This window comes from Lagopus leucura, unplaced genomic scaffold, assembly GCF_019238085.1.
Source record: "Lagopus leucura isolate 7727_CA_CO unplaced genomic scaffold, USGS_WTPT01 Super-Scaffold_100019, whole genome shotgun sequence".
NCBI lineage: Eukaryota > Metazoa > Chordata > Aves > Galliformes > Phasianidae > Lagopus > Lagopus leucura.
Genome location: NW_024962273.1, coordinates 4,653,595 through 4,676,456, shown reverse-complemented (window position 1 = coordinate 4,676,456; position 22,862 = coordinate 4,653,595). Strand labels below are relative to the sequence as shown.

General features: G+C 34.4%; 1 protein-coding gene across 1 annotated transcript in view; it reads right to left on the bottom strand.

Annotated features, from left to right (window-relative positions):
• The window catches only part of LRP1B (LDL receptor related protein 1B), a 590,048-nt gene that overhangs the window by 179,905 nt on the left and 387,281 nt on the right, over positions 1-22,862 (bottom strand). The window contains exons 13-22 of the mRNA XM_042877971.1: positions 19,057-19,237; positions 16,398-16,617; positions 14,395-14,584; positions 12,628-12,750; positions 10,618-10,758; positions 7,170-7,295; positions 5,629-5,745; positions 2,396-2,476; positions 629-796; positions 189-371 (exon numbers count right to left, since the gene is read on the bottom strand). Of these exons, the coding sequence (XP_042733905.1) occupies positions 189-371; positions 629-796; positions 2,396-2,476; positions 5,629-5,745; positions 7,170-7,295; positions 10,618-10,758; positions 12,628-12,750; positions 14,395-14,584; positions 16,398-16,617; positions 19,057-19,237 (1,530 nt within the window). The remainder of the gene's footprint in view (positions 1-188; positions 372-628; positions 797-2,395; positions 2,477-5,628; positions 5,746-7,169; positions 7,296-10,617; positions 10,759-12,627; positions 12,751-14,394; positions 14,585-16,397; positions 16,618-19,056; positions 19,238-22,862) is intronic.

Genomic DNA, 22,862 nt, shown 5'->3' with positions numbered 1-22,862 from the left:
CTTCCATTTTATATTATAAATCACAAAACAAGTTAGAACTTATATTAATATTGTGCTCCTGGTTTAAATAACATCTCAAGTTGTATTAAACACTAAGGAATATTCCCATTGCACCCCTTATTAGCAAATCACACGGAGAAACACAGATGCAGTGTGAGTAAACGAGAGCATGATCTACAAAGACATACCTGTACTCACACAGGAGAACTTTGTCTTTTCATCACACAGTCGTATAGTTCCGTTACAGCCTTTTTCATCACTACCATCTTCACAGTCCTTTTCTCCATCACAGCGCCACAGCTGAGGAACACAGTTCCCATCAGGACTGCACTGAAATTCCTTCCCGTTGCATCGCCCAGGAGTGGGAGTTGCTTAGAAAAATAAGAATTACACCAAAGAATATGCATTGTGAGTTTTTTCCATGCGAAGTTTACAAGGAATAAGAATCCCCTTTCTCAACCAAAGCCAAAACCACAGTCCACAGGAATAACTCAAAACCTACTGTCCCCTCCTATCTCATCAATCCAAAAAGCCTTCAGACAAGTATTTTGAAGAAAGGTCTTCTGTATCTATTTACAAGTGATAAAATGTGGGAAGAATAAGATGTGGGAAGAATAAGATAGCTAACCTCCCTTGGTGCAATTTGTTCTGGTTTCGTCACTGAAATCTCCACAGTCATTGTCACCATCACATGCCCAATGGCTTGGGATACATCTGCCATTATAACACCTGAACTGATCAGCAGAACAGGAGTGGATGCAGCCTAATTCATCACTTCCATCGCCACAGTCATCATCTGCAAACATTGATTTTATTTACAAGACACAGAATCTGAATAAATGTGCCAAGAGAAACAAGCTATTTCCGGAAAAGAAAATAACATACGGTAAATAAAACAGTATTTTTGTTAGCTTCCCACAGGTATATGGTAAAACTATTTCTAATACACAGAATCATCACTTATCCTGAACTGGAAAGGACCCACAAGGCTCACTGAATCTCACTTCTGGTTCCAGGTCAAACAAACCGATGGATCTCAGCTGCACATGCCTTGCCCTCTAGGCCTTTCCCCATCTTCATAGCCCTCCTTTGAGTGCTATCTAAAAGTTTTATGTCCTCATACCATGACACCCAAATTCAATGCAGTGCTGGACATGAGGCCACATATTGAAGTGCAGAGCAGGACAATCTTTTTCCTTCCCTGGTAGCACTGTTGGTCTGAGGGTCCCCCAGGTACACACAGTCCTTCTGGCTCCAGGGCATACTGCTAGCTCAGATCCAACTGCTGTCAGCTAAAACCCTCAGATTCCTTTCTGTATGGCTGCTCTCTAGCATCTTATCCCCCACTGTGTTGCGCATACAGCCAGGATTGACCCCTCCCAGGTGCAGAATCTGGTATTTTCTCATTTAACCATGTGGGAGGTGACTGGGCTGTTAGGATCTTACTGTAAGGTCTAAATGTAAAGGAACACGTGGTTCCTTAACTCCACTAACAGAACTTGTTGCTCTTTCGTTTTAGATAGTCTAAAATCATTACATTTATTCACACTTATTCAGTCAAATATACCAGTAAGAATTAGAAATCTGTACACTTTCCTTCATTTATTTTCCCTTTTAAAGACAGACGCTCCCAAATTAAACTGTTTTATTTTATCCTTAGTGATACCTTACTTTGTTATAGCCATTACAAAAATCTTATTGCAGTTCTGGTACTTTTAACTGTGATCACCAAGACGCTGTATAAACACTGTAAGGTTTTCTTACGCAGAATTTCAGCAAACTGTGATAATTTAGGGAAGCTGCCCATCTATAGCTATGAATTTCTTTCAACCTCATAAACATCACAGTAATATCACATTATGTGGTGAGTGAAGAACCAGTCCAATTTTGTTAAGACTGGTAAGACATCCCTCCCACACCACAATCTTTGGAAAAATATTCACGTGAAGAGACACCAAATACTTTCCCTTTATGATGCTACTACTATTGTCCTAAGTCTTTCTAGACTTCCCTTCTGACGATTGCCATTTATTAAGTGGAAGTTGCCCACAAATATGGTAGATATTTTGTCACCAGCGCTGATTTGTTTTCTTAAAGCAGAAAATACATGAGCAGTGTTGTTATTTTTTTAAACAGTTGAAGATTACATCACACTCTATTCTACAGAATAAAGTATTTGCAACTACCACCATATCCATGGCACCATTTCTGACAATCATTCAGTTTTGCTGCTTTCTCCATTAGGTAACTTTCAAGTATTGTATTTATTCTCTGACCAGTTACAAATCAAACAGTCACAAAACAATAACAAAACAATATCTGCTGTTTTTGTTGTTGTTGTTGTTGTTGTTGTTTTTGGTTTTTTTTTTTCAGATATTGAACACTTAATACTTGCCTGAATCACAGAGCCATTTGCTGCTAATGCATCTTCCATTTTTGCAAACAAATTGAATTAGTGGTTCACACGTTGGGAATTCTGCAAAAGCATTCAAAACAAAAATCTAATATATATAGTCTATAGTAATATTTTTTCACTGTCCCTGCATGCATAATTTAAACAAACCAAATACACTGTATGAAGTATTTGTCTAAGACACTCTAGAATGGAAGAAACGGTAAGAGAATGAAAAGAAATGATAAAAAGGCTTTTAACATTAAATTAAGGCCAATATCTATCCTTTCTCAATGCAGATCAATGAAATGCATTCTCCTGTGTTATATGACATGGTCCTATACTCCCATCATACAAGACCTGTCTTTGCCATTAATGATACAAGCTGTGTTTTCAGCATTTTCATTTAGGTAAAAAAAAAAAAAAAAAAAAAAAATAGTTCTTCAAATGCAATGGCTGACAGGAAATAGAAGACTGTAAAATGAGAAGGTTAAGCACAAAGTGAAAGAACAATCAAGAGATAGAAGTTACCGCACAATGACGTAGTAAAATACAAAATCAAAATGTCAGTATTTACAATCACTTCCTATGTGTATTCCCATTAAAAAAAAAAGTAGAAAACTAAGACATAATCATCCTTAGAGACTCAGCCATTATTCCGTTACCATTTCGTTTTCATAATTGCCTAACACATTCTCCATAAAACAACTTGATTTTTTCCCAATTTTTTCTTTTGAAATCAATGACAAAGGTATGTGCATTAATGCCAACTAATCTTTGCATTATATCAATTGGAAAGTACAAGACACACTTCACAAAACGTAGAAACTCATAGGAAATAATCTGGAAGTCTAACCATCTGAAGGGAGTAAGGAGCAGCCTAAAATCTAATCTATATACAGACCATTAAGAAAGTAAGATGCTTCTCAAAACCCATCAGTTACCTAACGTAAATCAAAGACAACAACAAGGACAATCTACCTGTATTGCTACGTAAAGGCAAATTTTTCCTTCATGGAAGAATTTCAGGCTGGAAATTCTTACAAAGAACATCCTAAATGCAACAGAAAGTAATGTCTGAAATGGTGCATACACCTGTCAGCTACATAAAAACAGCCAAAAAAATCGCAAGAAGTCAACAAGTGTGTATATCTCACTAGATGCTGTAAGCTTCTAGTCCTGTTACAATTTCATAATTGAGTCAACATAAAACTAAAACTTGACCTCAAGATCTCAAGAACCAGGACACTTTTAAAATATGTCAAGTAACCATAATGTCTCTACAGATTTTTAGTCAATGAACCTCTAATTTAGATATGCTGTCCCTTGCTGCCTTTGGTGTAAATAATTCTTATGGCCAGTCAAGGAGGATTTTGCCCTCAAAAAAAAAAAAGTCATACGTGAAACAACAAACCAGCTACATTAAATAGTAAAGTTCAGAGATCACCAAGAAGATTGTCATAAGATTGGAACAATTAGTTTTATTGCATCAATATAAGAAAGGGGTGGCAAGAAAATTTAGCAATAATATTTTATCAATCACACTTAAAAAGCTTTATGTTGTTAATAAATTAAAAAGAAAAAAGATTTTTCTAAGAGGAACACTTTACAGTGACAATCAAGTATCTGTTCTGATACAAATAACATAGATGTTCAAGTATAATGGTACTTACATATAGATATATACCTTAGGTGTTCCAGGGAAAGCTATGAACTTTTATTTTGTTTGTTTTCTTATATTTTTAGCTTTCCTATATTTTTCTACAAATTTTCCTCTATTTAATTTTTCTTTTTTGGTCCCTCATTGTCCTGAAGGCCATCCCAGCAGTCCTTTCCCTTTCCCTTTGTCACAGAGATGCACCTCCTGAAGCTGTTTCACAGCCATCCCTGCGCTGACTCCCCAGCAGACAGGCAAAAAAAACAAAGGTGCCTCTTGAGCTCACAGTGAAGTTTCTCCACAATGTGAACACCAATCTTGTTTCTCTTTGCTATCCAACTGTCCTGTAAAAGCTCTATTGCTTTGATATTTCTTCACTCTTAGGTGATTGAGTGCAAATGGTATGGCAAATATACTGATGGACACAAAACATGATCTTAAGCCTTATTTCCGTTATGAAAGAAAGAGGAAAAAAAAAAAAAGTACATTCTGTTCTCAATCCTTCTTCAGAAATGTCATGGTTCTTAGTAAATGTGGTTGTATTTTAAGAAAAAGTGTGTTTAGATACTGGCATCATTTTTTCCAGTACTGCTCACTGCCGCTATAGACTAACATAAGCACACACAATTTCTTGAACCATTATGATCCAAAAGTTATTCATTGCTAAGAACTGGTGCACTTAAATATGATTTGTAATGGTGGTAAAAAAAAAAAAAAAAAAAAAAAAAAAACCAAACCACTGAATAAAAAAAATGCATCTTAAACTGTTTTGTAGAAGAAATCCGAGTAGCTAAGTATCTTTGATAGTTAGAATGCCTTTCATTAGCCATTAATTCACAAGAAAAAAAATGAAAAATATATGTTTAACATATCTGTACAGCCACAGCACTAAGGAATAAATGAACAACATCCTCAAGTACATAATAGATGTAAAGTTTGACACAACTGGTAAATAGTGAGTGAAATAAACACTAATTAAATGAACTGGATAAATATTCCAGATAAGCTGACAGAATATACTATATAAAACACATGGAAAGAAACTACAAAGAGAACATTAAGATCTGTAAATTGATAAGCTGCCCAAGAACACAAGGTATGGCTAATAACAGAACCTATCAGTATCAAGTGTCATGTCATCATTACACAGAATGGAGTAATTTAAGAGACTGTAAGATAAGTGAGTCCAGTGAGAGGGAAAAAGTAATGTGAAATAAGTCAAGGGAAAGAAGGTTAATACTCCCAGAAAAATATGAAAAAAAGGATATATATGTATAGGTATCTTGAAAAATCTTGAATGCAGCCATAAAAAAGAGATAGTGAGAAGTATGGCCTTAAAAAGTAACAACAAACTCAACTAATTAGTATTAGCTGGCTGCCAGTCACGAAGAACTCAAAATTAAACAAACTTAATAGATTATGGATGAAGAGAATTCACTAAATGAGTCCTATTCCATAGACTTTCTCACAGCTGAAGTCCTTAAGATCTATCTTCACGAAGCATGCACTATCAGCCACTTTCATTTACACATTTACTACTTCTTTTCTTGTTTTCCACTGGAGAGGAATATTCACTTACCACAGGATGTCATTTCATCAGTTTTATCTCCACAGTCATCCTCCCTGTCACACAGCCAAGATGTTGGAATACAGCGTCCATTCCCACAAGAAAATTGGTCGATCTGACACGTTCTTGCTGTCAAGACAAAACACTCCAAAAATGCAAGGGAAATGGACTAAATCTGTTAGATCTTTTGGTTCAAGTCTGTATGTAGAAGTCACAAATCTAGGTGGTATATCCTGGACTGGCTCCTCATTTCACTTTAACTAAACATCATTCACCTTCTTTGATTTCAGAGGAAATTGAAATCTGCAGAACTCTGTCCTATCTTTGAATCATACACTTGTTAGTGTGAATACACAGTATTAGTCAGTAGAAGAACAGTAATGCTTGATAAAACAAGATTAGCGCTAAAGCTGAAGTGAATCAGGGTATAAAAACATTTAACGTACAATTGGAAATTTACTTGTTTTAAAAAAAAAATCTGTATTTCCTACTATAGACAATGATGTACTGAGAGTCATACTTACACACAATAAAACAAACAATGCATGCAGTGTGCCTGGCCTCACTTTTCCATTTGTAAATACACAAGCATAATGATCCATTGAAGTACATGATGTATGCCTTTCCTCTTATGAAACATATCACCAAAAGAAATTATACTATGCAATTACATACGTATAAACATAAAAAGCTGATCCTATAACTGTATTTATTCAAAATGTGAACTCATCACTAAAAAAAACAGAAATAGAAACATATTATGATTACAAAACTTGAATATAAAAAGACATCAATATGTATTACACTCTGTAATAACTGTGATAGTGACGTGGAATCTATAGATTATAGCTAAAGCTACATAGAGGGATACATAGCTAGAGATTTTTTTGACAAACCGTACAAATAACCCATGAACTGATCATTCCATACATGAGAAGTTAAATCAAACAAAACGAATCCTGGGAATTTATGGCAATGCTGCCTATCGCTGCATTTCAGTTAAAGAGCCTTCAGCCACTGATGTCTAATATTTTGCACAGCAAACATTCAATGACTGTTTAGCATACTCTACTGACAAGAAGTAAACATCATAGAATTGGAACTCCATGATTTATTGCAGTAGTATCAATGAACAATCTTCATCTTGACATTTCCTTAAAAATCCATTAAGCAGAAAATAAATTATAAATGAAAATAATTTTCGAGGTACCAAGGGGAAACTGAGTAAGAAATTATGCTTTTGTCAGCACAAAATAAAATTTACTCATCAGAGCATGTTAACGAACAATTCTAACTGCCAAAAAAGATTTAGCAGGAACAAGTTTGTACCTAAATAGTACTTTGACAGTCAGCCCATATGGACAGATTAAGTGCTGAATTACTTTGGAAAGCACAATCAAGCACAAAGATGAAGTAAAATACAATTTGTATTCCATCTTAGCGGCATCAACATCTGAATTAATTTAAAATGACAATAATCAGATTACTAATAGCTGACTGGTTCAGTACAGCACAAAATTGCTTATGGAGCTGGAATTAAGTAAAGTTTTTACCTGCACAGGTTTTATTTGATTCATCTTCATTATTACCACAGTCATTAGCTCCATCACAAAGCCATCTCTTGGGAATGCAGCGATTATTTTGGCACTTAAACTGATTCTCAGGACAACTATGATTGACTGGGGGGAAAAGACAGCAGAGTTTTTTCCTTAGAAAACAATCAGAGAAAATCAGCTGAAAATAATGTATTAAATAATATTCCCTGGTGGTGCAGTTAGCATGGTTATCCTTGATATATCATCATCATCACGACACGAAAAGTGTTCAGCAATAGAATCAATAAAAAAATACTGAAGTACTTAAACAGATCTCCAATAATTAGAGAGTACATAGTAATTAAAGAATACATAATAAATTCCTATGGAGACCCTCTTTTATTAACCACTAAATGATAAAGGATAGCAACAGTTTACAACTACAGACAAAAAGATATCAAAAGGGAAGAGGTAAAATTCCAATTCCAAAATAGTTCAAACGGAAGGTTGAACCCGCATATCTGTAACATATTATAAACACCTGAGTTGAAAGTTTATCACAGAATGTAACAATCTCTGAGATTCAACAGGCTTAAAACACAAAGGATGCATTAAAACAAACAAATTTTATTGCCTGTACCATGTATGTGATAGAATGCATGCCTGGGAGCATGGCACTCAAATGACTGACAATCTGAATACACATATCCATCGAATAAAGCAGGAAAGAATGTTTTCTTCAGGGCTTTTTTTTTTTTTTTTTTTTTTTTTTTTTTTTTTTTAATCTGGGGTGGATCAGGGCTGTGAATTTTGGAGGATTAGGTTTTTTTTTTTAATTAATACAATAAAAAAGTGACATAAGGATTCAAGCTGCAAAAATATAACAATATGGTAGACAGATCCATCATGTGCAATGGTTTTGCTATCAAGTTCATAATTATGATCTGTGTAAATAATACTGCGAATAAAAAATCCTCAAATAAATATATACATCATACATGTAAGTTCTCAATGAGTTAGTTAGATAGATAGTATTTTCACAATAGGTTTAACGTTATGAAATTAAAATATCTCCTGAACTGCAAAAAAATGCAGCTGACCTCTGCTCTCTCATGAGCCAAGTTATCATATAGATGCCAGCAAACATTTGTTATGTGACACTAGGTGAAAGAACAAATACAGCTCCAACTATCCCAAAAATTTAACTGCACATGCTATTTTAAATTTGAGTAAATCTGAATTAACCAAAAATTATTGAAACCGTTTCTTTTTCTAGCTACCTAATATCATAAGAGGCAAGAAGACTTTGAAAGCATACAAGTTATGTACATACAACTGGCCTGCTTTCCTAGCTGTAACAAATATGTATGTTCAGCTTGTATACTAGTAACAGGGTCTATTCTTAGAAGATCTCACTCACCTACACAAGAGCAGTAAACTAAGTAGTTTCAAACACCCAGTTAAAAACAAAAATCCCAAGCTCTTATCCACCTACTCTGGTCTCTTTTTTAAAGTTTAACATATATCTGGAAACAAATGGTATTTAAAATGAAAAAGGACATCTTGCAGGCTTATCCCTGACATTTCAGTAGCTTTTATCTTTGACCTTTTACCTATTCTGCCTCCTGAAAACAACAGAGAGTTAGTGTGATACCAATCGCACATGAACCCTTCATGAGTGTTTTATGTGGAGGGTAAAATATCATTGGAAGTAAACATATTAATAATTTCAGCAGAACAGCATTCCAAGTCTCATAATACTTATAAAACAACCAAGCTTGCAATCTAAACGGAGCTAAAGTGTGTTATAAACAATCTGATAAAAATCAAACATGAAGACTTGCCTTAAATCTTACTTTGTTAATAGAGACATAGACATTATTTTAAATGGTTTGTAAGTTTTACTTATGTTTAAAATTTGTGTACATTCTGGTCATAACTGCAAACCTTATGGACTACTTCCAGAAGAACCACTGAAGTTTCTATAGTAACTGATGAAAAGAAATCACTGTTAACATGCTGGACACAAACCATGCATCATACACGGATTTGGGACTGTATGATTTCATTTGTATCTGTAAAAATCCTCTGGGTATCAAAAGCTTCCATCAGTGAGTTAGCCTAAATCACACTAATTGAAATAAGAATCAAGTCAACGTTGTCAAAAGATTTTCCTTCTCGCTGTCTTTATTAGTTAACTCATTGCACTGCTGACTATTGTTTCAATGCAACTCAGACCAACAGAAAAAAAACACCTTAAAAAGAATTTAGATTTAAATCAGTAAATGTCTATTTCATGGAGATATCAAAATTTATAACACACAAAAAATTAAAACTGGCTACATGTAACAATCATCAAGAAGAAGTTTTAACAGAGGTTCACCAGGTAAACGTGCATCAACAGCATCAAGCCAGAGCGAAATGCGCGAGATTTACCCAAGGATGTAAAAATATTTCTATCAGTGTTCATTTACTCTCATCCTCGTCAGGTTCCTGCAGGACTCAGCAAAAAAGTTGGGCATCCAATTTTGGACACCCAACCTCAACTTTCACTTGGCAACATTCAAACAAACAAACCACCACGTACTGGGGAAAAAAATAAAAGGAAATAAAAATAAAAAAAAAAAAAACCACAAAAAAAACCAGATTCAAGTTATTTTGTCTCAAAGAAACAAGAATGAGAGACCATGAGAAAAGTTTTCAGACACACAGAACAATGCATAGAGTAAGAGTGTATCAGATCTTTACATCTACAAGTGATAGGAAAAGAAATAATGTATTCTCATTTTTGTAGAGGAAATTTGGTATAGAAAAATGAAGTAATCACTGCAACGATCTGAGAACGGAAAGAGACATTTTCACCACCTCAGCTCTCAATTTATTGTAGGTTAGGTAGCCTGCAGGAATGACTCAGATACATAATTGTTATGCTTTCTAGCATTTTTCATTTCAATAGTGGCGCTCCTCTATTGTGAAACAAAGAAACAAACAAAGAATAATACGATTGTACTAAACCCACGTTTTTAAGAGTACATCTTGCTGAAACTGAAAGTATTATGTTGGTTTTCTTAAAACAAAACAAAACAAAAACTCCAGAACCACAGAAACATTTCAAGTAGGAAGGGACCTCTTGAGATCACACCGCATAATTTCTTGCTCAAGCAGGGTCAGCTAGAAGCACCCCAGGACTATGCAAATCTGAGTTTCAAATATATCCACAGATGACCAATCTATTGCTGTGTCAAAATCAAAGACCATTGACCATTACTCTTTCACTATGCTATGAAACAAGTACATGAGTGTTATTTATAAATACCAGTATCACTATACTCAGGAAAATAAGTTATATGAATGACTTAAAGGTTATGGTTTGTGTTTGGCTCTCCTCAGACTTCTATTTAACATGCATGTATTACTTGGTTTCCATGAAACGTGGATTAAAACATTAAAAAAAAAAAATACTTACAGCAGATGTCAGCATGCTCATCACTGCCATCCAAACAGTCATCATCTCCATCACAGCGCCAGCGATCATGGATACAGCGCTTATTGTTACACTGGAACTGTTCGGCTTTGCACAACTGTGGTGGCATTTCTCCATGTTTAACTACAAAATATAACCAAGACGCACAAATAACTTGTCAGCTTGATACAACAGAATCCTACCTCTACATGTATAGATACACAAATTATTTTGTTACCACTCATAAGGCGATGGAAAGCACAGCACTGACAGCAGATTAGCAAGGTCCCAAGTTGCAGCAAGTAAGGACTTGCTCAAACACAATAGCCACAGGTACAGAAATAAAGGAAAGAAGCTGCTTACCTTTGGAAGACCTCAGAGGTAGGCAGGGATCTCCAGCAAGATACCCTTGCCCCCAGTGCCAACCCTTGCATGAGATCTGGGAAGGGGTGTATCCTGGCTCCACCCCTTCCAATCAGTAAGGTACATTGCTTGCACCTGAGCTCCCCAGGTTGGTGCTGCCTTCCTACCAGGTGCTCAATCACTGCTTCAAACTGTGACTTAGCATTTCCACTACACCACTTACCAAAACAGTATTTCATAAACTTCACATATTTGAAGCAATTCCACCTAAAGCCCGCAGCAGCATGCAGATTAGAGTTGAGAGTAATAAATGGGAGAACTCAGAATGCCATTCAGACTTTTTTTAAATTTTAAATTTGTGCTTAAGATGATAGTGTGAAAGTACCAGTTTAAAATACTATAATGCTTTGCTGATAGTGAAAAGAAAAAAAAAATATTTTACAGACTATTCAAAATTCTGGTGCACATTTAAGGTCTAGAGAATGATTACTGAAAAGCTGATTCTTGTATCCAGGCAACACCTGCATTACGCACTGTATAAATTCTCATATATGAAAAGATAAAAATCTACTGCGGTAGAATTAAGTAGGAAGCCTCAAGCTTATTGATAAATCCAGATAGATACATTTCTCAACATGAGGTTCAAAATGTTTTATGTGTAAAATACACATTACTTTAAGACCCAATCAGAAACCCCAAGAACTTTGAAAAGAATTGGGTGCTGACATGTGCTGGAAAAAAAACAAAACAAAACAAAACACCCCAAAAAAAAAAACAACAGGAAACCTGCTTGATTCAGATCTGAAGGTGTCTAACCTCTTTTCCTAAGGAGACATTTTTTTTCAGCAACAGTGATGGCTCTACTAGCCATGTGCTTGGGTCAAGTTCAAGGTAATTGCAAACTCAGTGCTCAACATGTCATGAAATAGTCGTCATGCTTTTCTCAGCTCTTATAGGCTTATCCCTGGAGATCTACATAGAGTTCTACATGTTGCACTTGAGGAAATGACAAATGAGACCCAGAAGAACAATAAGAATTTTTAATGTTAAAAATGCTAAGGCAAATATTTAAAAAATGTATTTCTACATATACTATCATATAATATTTCTATTCCCACATTTATTAGGAATGCTGAAAATGTTATTGGCATTTCAATGAAGATATCCAAGAAATACAAGTAAAAGATAGCTAAATTTGCATAATTTATGAGTTGTGTATGATATACATATAAATATATACCTCATGTATTTCCTGAATAGATTCAACATGAAAATTTTCTGTGCCAGATTTCAATTTGAAATACTTAGTTCATAATAATCTGATATATAAACTAGTTTATTTATATTTGTCATGAAATTCTGATATTTCTAATATTCTGTGAAAGAGACAATTGAAACATCAGAGTCTCTTATTGCATCAGACATTTCATCCTCAAATACTGTATGCTTAATTGTCTGTCTTTTACATGAAAAGAATCCTTTACTGTGTTTATCAAACTTTCTGCAATTAGAATCTTTATTGAAGGAATATCTCTGCCCTATGAAAATCACAAAATCCTATAAAGGAGAAGAGCTTTTTTCAATTTATTTTGAGAACTGTTTTTATCCCTTAACAGTGCTATCAAACCATATATTCTTTAAGCAGCTTACTTGTGCAGGTTGAGCTGTTTTCCTCCAAAAACTGATTATCAGCACAGGCACAAACTCTGCCTCCAGGAATGGCTAAACAGAGAGTACTGCAACCTCCGTTGTTAACACGACATGCATTATCACCTGTAAAAGCAACAAAAGTCACTTTAAAATCAACAGCCATGCTAGAATAAGGAGATGTAAGCACATGAATACCTTTTTACATTTATTTTCTTCTTTATTAGGGACTCATTATTCTCCTAGTTTCATTATTATTAGTTTTAATATTAAAACAGGTTGCAGTAAGCTGAAAGAATAAAAGCCAATGATACCATCCGTTCACCAGATTCTATGCCATTTCTTTCAGAAGATGAACAAGTATTAAAGGCTATTAAATATGTCACAGGTACAAATGCTGACAGATTGCCATACATGTAGTAGTTTCAGTAGAAACAGTCTGAAGTATACCAGCAGCTGCACATGCTAAAACAATGCAGCTGCAAATATAGACTTAAAAAAGAGGAAGAACACAGAAATTAGAAGTATAACAATATCTATGGAAGGCAGAGTTTTAGGCTTATATCACGGTACTTCTTCTGGACACATTCTATTTCTCCAACTTTTCTCCCCCCTGTTGCTTCTCCACAAACACCATGTGCTCTTCACGTGAAGATACTGACAGCTGCCAGGTGTTCTAATCACCTAACAAGAACTGCTGCACACTAGTTACCATACTATGAAAATATAACTGGGCTTTAAAGCCTTGGAACAAGGTGCCTGTGAGGCACCTAATGAAACAGTTTCAGTATATTGGCTATTACAGTTGAGCAAAGTACATTTTAAAGTTGTGTATGTACTAAGCAGCAATGAGATTAATAAGAAAATTTCCATTTTGTTTCTATTTTGTTCACAGAACCAAATGTTTCAGGAATAAAAACGCTTAAGGGTCTCCAGTTTTCTATAGGATCTATGGAAATGGAAACACTGTTCTACCAGTAGATGTCAAAAATGATAGCCCAGTAAGCTATTTAAACTTTTAGAACAGTATTTTGTTTATACTAATTCCTGATGCTTACTTTCATGCTTTCCATCTGAGGTGGCAAACTATAACCACAACTATGTTTTCACTAAAGAAAGCAATTATTCAACACTCATGTATGTAACAAATGAATATAATAAATGTATATAATAAAGGATTCCCAAAATTTCTTCCATAAAAACAAATCTGTAAATTAAACAGTGTGCGTTTTGTAAACACCATCCATGCTAATCTATGGCCTTATATCTTATTTCTCTACTGAAACAAGCAATATAAAGAATCCACTTTTCCACTACTCTCAAAGGCCATTGATTTGGATTCTAGATAACATTACCATGTACTATCAGCATGCTAAGTCATATGGTGCTGATGGACACCAGGGAGAAAAAGTTATAGAAAGAAAAAAAGGCCAAAAGAAGTTACGAACTTTCCCTGAGAAAAGGTAAATGCAATCAGGTATTTTCTGTGTATGAGCCAATGCATACATATTATCTATTTTATATTTTTCAGTTTCTTTCACGCACAAGGAAAATGCCAATAAGTACAAAGAAATACAGTTACAAATACTATTTTGTCTCACTGCTTTCAGTAACTACAAGATTGAAATATTAAGAAGTATCTTTGCTATGCCACAATCATCATATTCCTTTTCCTATCATTATTCAACCATTATTTCCAAAGTATTGCAAGCTTAGGAGGGAAAATGCCCTTTTGTAATAGATCTTTGAGAAATCATATCTTATTAATACCTTGCTGTTTATGGGGGTCGTATATCTGAAGCCCAAACAAAGGTGGTCTCTCACTTCTTAACAGTGTCACATTCCTTGTGATCAGATCCAGCTGGAAAATAGATCCATTCATATAGTCTGTCCAGTAAATATTATTTCCATGATGTGATAATCCAAAAGGATGGTTCAAATCTTTTCCACTGTAGATTACCTGCAATTAATTGGTCAGGTTAAATTTGCTAATGCACTACAGAGAACATAAAGGAGGACAAAGGAAAACTGATATGAGCACTGCACCAAACATATGAACTTAATGCACTAAAATTAAGTAGCATAGAGCTGATCTTTGCAACAGCATAAAAAACTGACTTCAAAACTTCATATATATATTTGTTTTAACAGGGTTCTCTCAAATAAAGCATAGGAATGCAGGAAACCATTCAATTATTATGTTCAGTAAACATCTGTCTTCTTCCCTACAAAGGAAGCATGGCAGTTTATAACTTTCAGTATACGTTAAGTATATCAAATATTTGCTTCTTGTAAAATGTTGCTGAAGTCATCTTCTGCAGTAAACACACATCTCAATCCAATATTTTGGAGTGATTATTACTTCAACTAGGTTTTGATTCAATATTTCTGCTTCCACCAAGAGCAAAAAACAGTATGAGTACCTTATTTTTGTTAAAGTGCAAATTATTGATTTCTGAAAAAATTCTCATTTATTTTGGGTTGTGGTAACTAAAAAGAAAAAAAGGGAGAGCAACAGAAAAAGAAAGAAGCTAAACACATGCCACAGTTTCTTCCCAAAATAATAAAGCCATTTTTCCTCATGTGAAGCCTATGAAAACAGGGTCTTATTATTCAGCAGTTATGGTGGGAGGCAAAGCCATCAGCTCTCACTAGTAATCCATATGTAATCCACGGCAGCTGCATTTACTATTTTAGACCTGTTCTATCCAGGAACTTCACAACATGTCTAGCATTGCAAGTAGACAAGGATCTTTAATTAAAAGATGTCTTTCTCCCAGTGTATTCACCCTCCTCCTGCCTCCTTTACAGGACCATGATGTATTGGAGCAAAAGCATTAAATCTAAATCCCAACCAAGCTATTGTGACAAACTGCAACACTATTGCATTGGCATAGACTTAACAGCAGATCACCCAATATAAATGATTTTTGAAGAAGTGTGTAATTATACAGAGACAAGTCCCAGGGAGAACCATACCTACAGTGAGTACTTTGAGATCTAAAGATCTGCATATTGGCCCTATGAAGGTCATCATAAAGAGGAAGTAATGAGTAGAATGGAAATGAAGTCACAGATTTGTTAAAAAGTCTATATAGATGTAAACGGATTTAATGTCTATTCACGGTACAGCAAAAAAATTCAGTTGTCAAGGCACTTAATTTCATGAAACAGATGCTATACCTCTCACAAATTATTCAATTCCAGACCATTTCAACTGTTTTCCATATGTTTCTTCTACTCTTGTTTTTTCTAAAAATTAACACAGAACTTCTATAAAGATTGTATCTAGGTATTGCAGCCATTATCAAGCACTACAACAATTACTGACTGCATTTGTTGTTTCCTCTCTGCACAGGACCACAAATGTTCCAATGGGGTGCTGGGACTCATTGAAAGCAGATTACCCAGTGAAGTTAAATGAAAGCCTCACTCTGGCAGAGCCAAAAGAAAGTGATGTTTTGTTTTATTTTACTGTAAAGCTCCTTGTAGCTCGGTGAATCAATCAAAATGCAATTCATTCTCCCATGAGAAAAATAAATTAATAAAAAAAGAACTTTTGTGTCACTTTCTAAAGCAAAGATGAAAATTTTGATCTATATTATATTCTCCTCTAGGAGACTGCCAACATTGCTTGTTTCAGCAGAGATGACACTGGACATGCCGCAGGGTTACGCAGACTTTAAAAAGCTTGAAAAGCATTTTTTAACATAACGCAATAAAATCCAAAGAAAAAGCATGCCTGTGGCAAAGCAGCAGTATTTTTCTTTTACCTTTCTTTCAGTTCCATTCAAAAATATTCTTTCAATGTGATCATAATAGGCATCACACCAGTATAACACATTGGCATGATAGTCCAGAGTTAAACCATTCGGCCAAAGCATCTTTGATGTTACAAAAATCTGCCGACTGTAGCCATCCATCCATGCCTTCTCAATTCTTCCCACACTGTCATCTATTTCATCTTCTTCCCAGTCTGTCCAATACATCCAGCTATTAAATTACAGAAATGAACATTCAGATGCCATTTTAATCACGTGAATAATTCTATAGACTTTTTACAGAACTTTGGAACAGCACATCCACAAATCAGAGCAATATTGTCTTTTCCACTTATTTGTCTTTTCATTGCTGTTTTTAAGTCAATAGCAATAGAAACTTTCCATGTGTCCACTGAGTGCTGACCCAATGTTTTTTTTTTTTTCTTGATAGCGTATGAACTATATGAATGCAAATGGACTTACATGATAAGTGAAATAATTGTTTCAAACCCTATTTAATCACACCGAAATTTTAACATAACATGGAATTTTAACATGGAATTTTGAACCAGCATTTTATTAACTTTGCCATAAAGTTCAAACTTCAACTGCTATTTTTTTGGCTAAGACTAATTTGCCTTTTTTTAAACTGTGCCTAGTATTTTCAAAAAGGTAGAATACACAAATTAATCATAATCTAGCTTAATAGCTACAGAATAACTTTGAAGTCTTGCGTATCTCCCATTTCACATGAAACAAGTCAAATCACTGAAGAACTATTACAGTCTGTCTCTTCTAAAAACATTGAGAAATATAGATGACTAGAAAAAACATCAGAAAAGTATATGCTAAGTAATTTTATCATAGCTTTATGGCTTAAGTAACAGTAGTGTGAATAACTGACCCCTCACCAAAAAATAAATGTACGTATGTTACTCTAGAAAAAAGTAAGCATCACAGTAAGTCAAAAGTATATAGCTCAGATTATTTCTTTCAGATACTGTCTACTGGACACTACAGATTATACCTTGTTTTTTTTTTTTTTTACTTTTCTAATTGAACTATTTTTTCAAGTCCTGTAATTAAAATTCTCAAAATCACCACATTTCCAAAGGAAGGAAATGTGAGTAAAAAAACCAAACAGTCTTTCTGTCAAATCCATTTCAAATAAAAGACAATCACGTAAACAATGTCAAACCCACTCATCAGAGATTGAAACCACTTCTAAGTCTAATGTGATCAGCATGCTTTTTATATAAGAACTTGGAAAAACAAATAGTTGTATCATCATATCCACATACCCAACATACAACACAGGTTTATGTAAATACACTGTCCTTACTCGTTTACTCTGCTCCAAGCCACCATACAGAAGGTTTGTTGTTTTTTTTTTTTTTCCCCCAATTCTTTCAATGTCTTTGCAAATACATACTAAGAATGTTGACCAATTTTTGCTCTATAAGAATTAAAAACATTGCTGCGTGTTTAACTCAAACAATGTTCATTTTCATCACAGAATAATAAAACCTGTGTACACCCTAAAGCTCAATTAAAGACACAGGTCACTACGTGATGTATTTTATTAGAACACAGAAATATATTTTGCGGCTATTTACATGAGTGTTGAAGAGCAATTAATGAGCTTTTCTCCATTACCTTTTCACCTGTACTTATTGTTGTTATCATGTCATAAGCTAAAACATGCTTATAGTAACAGACGCTTACATTAATGTGCTTTAATTGTATCTCAAAATGCTTCTGCATTGGTTAACTCAAGACTAATATTTTCTAAACATAATTAAAATGCCATAATAAAAGCTATCCCTCAGGAAAGGCTTCCATAATAAGTGTAATCATGAAGGGCGAGTTATTTTATTAGATAAGTGTTTTATATAATAGTCCTTTTCAGACAATACATCTTCATAAACTGTTTCCCATGCCATGCATTTACTCAGCTGGAAAATTTAACTAAGTGATTGCAGGTATGGTTATGTTTTACAGTCTGATTTTACATTCTTATAATCTGACCTTAATTACTGTAGCCTGTCCACAGTTGCTTCCATTCTTTAAAGGACAAGTGCAAAAGTGAAAACCCGACAGCATAAATGCATTCTAGTACTAGAAAAACAGAAATCTATCCATTGACACTACAGTTTCCTGCTTATATAGCCTGCCACTGAGAATTTAACAAGAAAATTGATCAGTGAATTTTTAGGTATACCACAACCATACCACTGTAATATCATGTTCTTTTTATTATCTGTTCTACCACAACTCATGATATTAGTAATGAAAAAAATCAGTCTATTTATTTTAGTAAACTAATGTGTACAAGGATATGGTTTTAATTAACTTGAGAAATTGAGACTTACAAAGAGAGAAACAAAACGGAGCATTATAAAGTTCACCTAATATTAAAAATACATACAGGTCCTATACACTCAATTTGTTCAAGCAAAAGGTGAATCGCATTCAAATTAACTTGACACCAGTTCAACTGTATCTGAATATGCACATTCTTTTGAAAGCTGCAGGCAAGAATTTTTGACAGGAATTAAGAGATATAGACTACTGCAGAATTTTACATAGCCATATGGTTTTAAAGTCCCATCCCAAGCAAAATTCCATATACTCTGAAGACATGAATTAAATAAAAAAGTCTACTTCATACCCATTGGCAGGATCAACAACAATTCCTCTGGGGTGAGACATGTCTCCTTCTAGCAACGTTTTCCGACTCTGAGCAGCTTTTTCCAGTCTGGCTACAGCGATTGTTTTCCTGTGGCCATCGTTTGTCCAATAAAGATTATTTCCAATCCAGTCCACTGCTATGCCTTCTACATTATCAAGATCTGAAAGAGAAGGGAGATGCAGTAATAATGTTTGATGTTACACACTCATGTTTTAACTCTATCCATTGGTGTCAGCAATGAGAAATTTATTCTAAATACAGTGGGATTAATTTCTTGACTTCTAAAAATATTTACTGAATTTCAATATTAAAGTTTACTGCCTCCTACCTGGGAGTTTTTTATTTTGCAGACGTTTTCTCTGGGACAAACTCATCAGTGATACTGCTTTCAGAACCCAAACACCTTTACTAACTGTGGCTCTAATAAACTATTTCATTCCCCACAAGAAACCAGTGAAAGTCTCCAGGATGAATAGGAACATACAGTACTTTTACCTACTAAAAGGTATGTAAATCACAATATACATAACAGCGCAGGATAGAAACCTTCAGCTTACTGTAAAACATAGCATGTATTTTTGATGATACACTAAAATATGATGGTTTTATCCAATAAATGAAATATTGGGCTTTTTACACACTTGCATGCAATAAAAGTGTCTATAAAAGGTACCACTACTATCTCAATAGCATTGCAACACGACAAGTGACTCCACAACCTCTCAATGGAACAATGTCTTTTAGTGTTTTGTAATGCCATCATATTCCCTACCAAGTCAGCAGAGCTACAATGCATTCAAACATTCTGCCCCTGCAACAAGTTTCATTTTTTTCCTAAATTTCATAACCTATTTCTTTTAGAAAACAGAAAAATGCATTGAAAATATAATATTGGGAGTATTAAGAATTAAGTCACAGATGGCTGCTATACACTAAAATTTGAAAATAACAGTTTCCTTAAAACAGATAATTCAGTAAGAATGTTTTCAATTTTTAAAAACAGAAAGCAAAATCAATCTTGTGGCTACTGACAGTTATAGCAAAACAGCCATATGATAACTTTAAAGCTTTTTCCCTTATCAGTATTGCCTATCTGAATAAAATAGCAGTAGAGAAACAGCACAGATTAATGAAAAGAAATACAAAGATAAGGTTCTTTTTAATATGAGAGGAAGGAAATTCTTGTCAATACTATATAATGATATATAAAGTAATTGAGAAATGATCTTGCTCATCTTGAACAACAGGTTTAGAGTAGTAGGTCAGGATTAGAACTAAAAGGTTTTGTAGCTTCAATGTTCTACGGTCTGTAACTCCAAGCGTGTAGTTGTTCTCTCATGCATATTCCTTATGTTAAATTAAACACTCATGGATGTGTGTATGTACTTGAACTCTACACCAGTGACCTGAACAGTAACAGATTTAAAGATATGTAGCATCTCCAGCTGCCATTTTTAATTAAGTAGTTTTTTGAATGAAAACCGAAACCTGATTATCTCTGTATTTATGTTCTTTTTTCAAAAAAGAAACTATTTAACTGAAGTATGGTGAAAAAATTTTCTTCCGTTATAATTATTTCACTTTTTTTTGGCATTCATGTGTTGATATGTTCAGCTGTAGAAATTAGTAAAATCAATGTAATAGCAAATCATCGGTTGATGATACCTTCTCTATTTTTTAATATAATATTTCAGCATTTTATGATTCAAAAGGTAAGAGAGAGATACAAAGGAACCAACAAAGTATCACGTAAATCATCTTTACATAAGAAACTAGACCTATATGTAGGAAACCCAATGGATCTCAGCAAACTATTCTTAAGAGCACACAGAGAAGACTAATATGAAGTCTGAAGACGGGGAGTGATTTGTTCAGAAGCTATTTTCATTTGTATTCTGTCTGACCTAGATATTTAAAATTGAACACGGTTCGTACATTTAAGAAAATCAGCTTTTTAATTCAAAGGTCTTAATTTGCCTTTTTGGGGGGAGACAGTCTAGTCCAAATAGAGACTATATTAGTGACTGACTCATAAACCCCTGCAATGGAAGAAGGTTCAGTAAAGATGGGCAAGGGCGATGTGCCCCTGAAGTTTAGAGAATAACGTAAGATGAGACTGACCCACAGCTGCTGCAAAGAAGAGAATTTATCTATACACAAAGGGGAGCAGAGAACTGACTTTGTTTTAGATAAACATCTATCAAGAGTTGAATAGTTCATTAAAAGAGAGTGAAAGTCTCTCTCAGTTAGCCAAATACAGCTCAGCCACAGAGTATACACAGAGTATAAGAACTAATTGAAATTCACTTTTGTTTAACTATCTAAAAGCTTTGAATACATTCTTTACTTTTACTGTGGGTTGTTCTGCCACTCTAGCTAAACAAAATTGATTTCACTATTCTGAGCCAACTTTCTACAGGAAAGCCCTTAACACTTAAAAAGAATGAAGTAAAACAAAGGCCATTTTTTATCATTGTTCACTTGACAACTGGAAAATTAACATTTGTAATTCAAACCAGAATTTTATAGTTAACGGTCGTATGTGGGCTCCATACATATGGAATAGGCATGTAAGATATTTAAAAGCTTATATTTCTAAAGACAACATATTTAAAACTAATGTGACAAATTGTAAGATATTATAAGCACAGCATGTAATTGGGTACATAATGGCCTAGGTCCATCAATGTCCATCAAATCATGTATCCTAGCATGGCCTAAAATAAAAGACATATGTAAAGTGATTTGGAAAAGTAAAAATAGTTACTCTTCCATATACCAACCAGCTAGATAGATCTCCAACACAGATACATAGACCTACCTTAATCTCACTTCAACACAAAGCTAACCCTTGTAAACATTAGCAAGGATGGGAAAGTGAATAACAAAAAACTCTAAGGCCCACACAATATCAGTGGGGCAAAGAAATGCTTTAAAAAACAGAGAGAAAGAAACAAGTTCATCCTTATGATATTCCAACTGAATAATAATTCAATCAGTTTTAAAAAAAATCTGCTTTGTTCCATTTTTCAACATAAAAACAATTGATTTCGAAATAAGTTTGAAGCTTTAATTATAGCATTTTCTGTTGCTGATGAAAGTACACCACTTTTGCAGTTGTGCTGCCAACTCTAGGATTGGCTTTGCTGTGAGCTGTCTAACAGTTATCAATACTACACAGCAGTTTATTTTCCAAAGTGAAGAATAGGAAATCACAGCTGAAACTATATGGGAAATCAAACTCCAGCAGCGTTAGGTGCTCAGCATTCTCAACTGCTAGTCAACACTCGTAGGATCAGGCTCTCATGTAGGCAAACCATAATTATCTGAGTTACAGTGTTGTTCAAGCTAGCATATCTGTTCTTGCAAAACCTGATAGTCACAAAAAATGACAACTTCTAATCTGAGATGTGACACCTACCGCAGATAGAGCTCCTTAGCAGCATGCTGTTCCCAGCAAATATTAAACCACCTACTGACACACCTGATTTTCTCTAGTAGCTTTCCACCAGAGAACGATTTAATCTATCCCTGCTGAGTTCTTGAGAGCTGACAAGAATAAAAGCTGAGGTGATATGGCTGGAGGCCATATTAATTTTTTACATCATGAAACATACATTAACAAGTATTTTTTAAACATACTTTGAAGTTATAACTTCTCCAAGTTCTAACTAACAAGCTAAATTCCTATCCTAGGAAAGGAGTGGGGGGGGGGGAGGGGGGAGAAGTTATAACTTCAAAGTATGTTTAAAAAATACTTGTTAGTGTATGTTTCATGATGTAAA